The 4,573-nt window shown below is 41.2% G+C and overlaps 1 protein-coding gene across 1 annotated transcript; it reads right to left on the bottom strand.

Annotated features, from left to right (window-relative positions):
- LOC107620064 lies at positions 444–1,456 on the bottom strand. Its single transcript, XM_021105062.1, has 2 exons — positions 1,154–1,456; positions 444–1,087 (listed from the first exon to the last, which is right to left on the bottom strand). Exons 1-2 carry the CDS (start codon positions 1,238–1,240, stop codon positions 641–643), a joined length of 534 nt encoding a protein of 177 aa, XP_020960721.1. The 5' UTR covers positions 1,241–1,456; the 3' UTR covers positions 444–640.

Here is a 4,573-nt window from a genome sequence, read left to right on the forward strand (position 1 = left end):
AAAGATTTATAAATTAATATTTTAATTATTTTAAAATTAAGATAATAAAATTCAAAAACAATGAATACAATAAATTCAAAAGTGATTAAAATATTACTTACCTACTTTATCAAGATTTTCACTTTTAGAAAAAAAATTTCCAAAGGTTTTGTTAAGAAATTTTGTTTCCCTCCTTGTTTCAGTTGCCAGCTTTTGTCCCCACAGGCACAGCCCACAAATATATATTGCTTTATTGCTTCACATGAATGCTATTTACCACCTTGACAGAATGACAGTGGCACTGCCCACTACCATTGTCACTTGATGCTTTATTTTTGCAGAGTTTTGACCGGTCCTTAATATTAATACTCTTCGGCTATTGCTACCATGCAGATATACTGATTATGTGCTCAACAGATTCTGATTTATTGATTATTTCTTACTAATGCAGAAATACTCCTATATTCAAACAACACAAGAAGAAATTTCTCTTATTATTGCAAAGAAAGACACCTAAACATTTCTGGCTTTAAACCGCACGCATGATCCCTTTTTCAAGTTCCCAAGAGAAAAAGGAAATAGTGATAGATAATTCAGATAACCAAAAAAAGAAAAAAAGACATTCACGACAAATTAAAAATCCAAACTTTGCCATGTTTATTCAAGTGACCAAGTAAACTGGCAAGGCAGAGGTAGACATCCTCTGCTGCTCCATGTTAAGCTCCCTGAGACCCGGATAGGGTACACCAACGTGACCCACACCCTTGGCCGTCGGCGTCAAGGTTCCGGCGCCGGCGAGTGGACCAGAACATGGACGTGCGGTGGTTCGGTAGGGGGAGGTGGTGGGTCCGGTTCTGGTGTGGGTGAAGTAGACGGGGCCAGAGATGGAGGCCCTGGAAGGTTGATGAGGTTGCTGCTGAAGGCCTTGGTGGTGACGGTGACGGTGACGGTGGGTCCACTTCCATTTGAACAAGTTCTTCCACCATGGCTTCTTCGTGGTAGAAATGGAATGGAGTTCGTTTGGAATGTCAGGCTTGTGAAGCTTGAAGCGTATGGAGTCTATGGATCTTTCTGGGTGCCTCTTGTGCTTCATGGCTTCTTCCAATACCTGCTTTTAGTAATATTAATAAATAAAAATAATAATAGAAAATGGAAACAAAAAGAATAAAGAGACCTGAAAATAGTTGAGTTGAGGGTCGAAGCCGTAGTCACTAAAGTGCTGGGGGTCTGGCATGGGAAAAATTGGGGATTTAGTGGTCATTGTGAAGGGTTTGTGGTAGGTTTGTAATTAGAGGCAGAAATTGAAGGAAAAAAGTTAGGTTGAAATCACTTGTTCTTCATTCGTGTGTAGTAGTGACTAGTGAGAAAGGGAGAAAATTGTGTTTGTTGTTTTATTTTGGGTTTCGGTTTCGATTTGGGGCTCAAGGGTGGAAAGGCAGTTGGGGTTGTTGCCTTCTTGGTCAATCCACTAAATGCGTTTCGTGTTTCATATCTTTTATATTCCCAATGTCATTGCTAACCCAAAAGAGATATTAAAATTAGTTAACAATGTAAAATATATATTAAAATATAAAAAAAGTATGGAGAGCTAATAAATATAATGTACAATGTGTATAATATGGAAAAAATTAAAATTAACATCAAATCATAATTAAGTTAATTAATTATTAATAATTTTTAATTTAAAATTCAAAACAAATAAGGATTTGCAGTTACATATACCGCAAAAACGACTTTCCTCTTCCTCATGTGATGTGATTTTTTTCTCGTCCATTCTCTTCCCTTTTCACCAGTGAAAGTTCTGACAACAAAATCTGTCACCGCGCCAGAGCATCGGACCACACCGCTCTGCGACCCGCCAACGTACGAACAGCACCGTCGCGCACTTTGCTTCACTCACTAGAAGCATCTCAACGCGCCGGCCGTGCGGCCCCCTTCCGCAGCATTCATGTTTCACCATCACTTCGTTTTTATCCGCCACAAACAAGGGATAGAAGCAGTTGGCCGTATCATACGTGGATCACTCCTCACAACCACGTTAATGGAAAATAGTACTAATTAGGATTAGTAATTAAACATTTCACTTTCTTTGCATAAAAGCTTCTATATTACAGAATAAAATTAGAAAAATATGTTTGAGTGGCTATATTATTTATAAATCACTATTAGGATTTCTATAACTTTAAATGTTTTTCAGACTCCTGAGAAGTTTAATCTTTCTCATAACTTTTAATAACTAAAATAACCATCTCACTACTTAATGAAATGAACATCCAACATTTATTAATTATATATACTTAAACTAACCATCCTCGTAAGAAACACAATAACCATCTGTCAACCTATTGAACTGAACATATATCAATGGACACGTAAAGGGAACGCATGGGTGGAAAAGGCATGGGTGCGACTAGGGGTGTGCAAAAAAACTGGTTTCACCGAACTGAATTGAAACTGAACTGAAACTGTTTTAAATAAACCAGTTTTTTAAATAAAAAACTGAACTGAAACCATAGTTTTTATGAAAACCAGTTTATTAAAAACCAGTTTTTATGGTTCAGTTTAGTTTTAAACCAAATTAAAACTGGTTTTATTTAAACTCTAAAATTAGTTTTTACATACTCTTTTTCTCTCTCTCCCTCTCTCACTTCCCTTCCTCTCTCTCTCTCTCCTCTTTCTCCCCATCCTCTCTCTCTTTTCCCTTTCTTCCTTCTCTCCCTCCTCTCTCTCTCTTCCTCTCTCCCTTCTCTCTCTCTCTCTCTCTCTCTCTCTCTCTCTCTCTCTCTCTCTCTCTCTCTCTCTCTCTCTCTCTCTCTCTCTCTCTCTCTCTCTCTCTCTTCCTCCTTTCCATATCTCTTCCCCTTTCTTTTTCTCTCTCCTCTCTCCCCCTCCTATCTTTCTTCATCTTTCTCTCTCTCTATCTCCTTTCCCTCCTCTCCCTCTCTCTCTCCTCCCTTCCCTCTTCCTATCTCTTTCTCTCCCTCCTTTTCCTTACTCTCTCATTTTCTTTCTCTCTCTCTCCTTCTCCTCTTTCTTCCCATTCCCTCTCTCTCCTTTTCCTCTCACCCTCTCTCCTTCTCTTTCCTTTTTCTCCCCTCTCCCTTGCTCCCCCTCCTCTCCCCTTTCTCTCTCTCTCTCTCCCTCCCTTCCCCCTTCTCTCTCTCTCTCTTCCCTTTTGTTTCTCCCTCTCCTCTCCCTCCTCTCTCTCTCCCACCCTTCTCTCTTCCTGTTTCTCTCTCTCGTCCCTTCTTTTTCTCTCCTCTTCTCTCTTTTTCTTCTCCCTCCTCTCTCTCTTTCTCCTCTTTTTTCCCTTTCCTTCTCTCTTTTCTCTTTCTCTCTCAACCTTCTCTCACTCTATATCCCTCTTCTCTATCTCTCTCCTACTCCTTTCTCCAAAACAAGAGAGGGAAGGATGGAGAGAGAAAAGAGGAAAAAAGAGGGAGAAGGAGAGATAGAAAAAAGAGAGAGGAGGAGGAGTTGAGAGAGAAAGAGAGAGAAGGGAGGGGGAGAAAGAGCGTAAGAGAGAGAGGAAGAGAAAGTGAGAGAGACAGAGAGAAGGAGAGAGAGAGGAGGAGAAGAGGGAAGGAGAAAGAGGGAGAGAGAGATAGAGAGGAAGAGGGATAGGGGAGAGAGAATGAGAGAAAGGGAGAGAGAAAGAAAGGGGAGGGGGAGAAAGAGGGACAGAGAAGAGAGAGAGAGGAGGGGAAGAGAGAGGAAGATAAGAAGAGAAAGGGGGAGAGAGAGAGAGGAAGACAAAGAGAGGGAAAAGGGAGAAAGAGGGGAAGAGAGAAGAGGAAGAGTGAGAGGAAAAGGAGAGAGAGAAAGGGAGAGAATGAGAGAGAGAGAGAAAGGATGGAGAGAGAGAGGGAGAGAAGATGAGGAAGAGGGGAAGAAAAGAGAAAAAAGGGAGAGAAGGGAGAGAGAGAGAAAGAGAGAGAGAGAGAAGAGGGAGAGAGGTGGAGAGAAGGAGAGAGAGGGAGGAAAAGAAAGAGAATGTAAAGTCTAATTTTATATATGTTAAGAGAGAGAGAGAGCGAAAGAGAGAGCGAGAGAAAGATAGAGAGGAGGGGGAAAGGAAAGGAGAAGAGGGATAGGGGAGAGAGAGAGAGAATGAGAGAAAGGGATAGAGAGGGAGAAAAGGGAGAGAGAGAGAGAGAGAGAGAGAGAGAGAGAAAGAGAGAGGAGGGGAGAAAGAGGGGAAGGGGGAGAGAGAGAAAAGAAAAAGAGAGAGGAGAGAGAGAGAAAGCAGGGGAAAAGAGAGAGAGAAGAAGAGAGAGAAGAAGAGGGGAAGGAGAGAGAGGGAGATAGAGAGAGGAGGAAGAGAGAGAGAGGGGGAGAGAGAGAGAAAGGAGGGGGAGAGAGGGAGAGAAAAAGAGAGAGAGAGGGAGAGAAGGGAGACAGAGAGAGAGCAGGGAGAGGGGGAGAGAGAGAGAGAGAGAGAGGGAGAGAAGGAGAGAGAGAATGGGAGAGAGAAAATGTAAAAACTAATTTTATATATGTTAAAAGTTAAAATAGTTTTAGCCTATAAATCAGTTTAAACTGGTTTTTTCAATTAAAACTGGTTTTATATTTATGAATTGGTTTAAACTGGTGC

Source organism: Arachis ipaensis, chromosome B01 (genome assembly GCF_000816755.2).
Source record: "Arachis ipaensis cultivar K30076 chromosome B01, Araip1.1, whole genome shotgun sequence".
Lineage (NCBI taxonomy): Eukaryota > Viridiplantae > Streptophyta > Magnoliopsida > Fabales > Fabaceae > Arachis > Arachis ipaensis.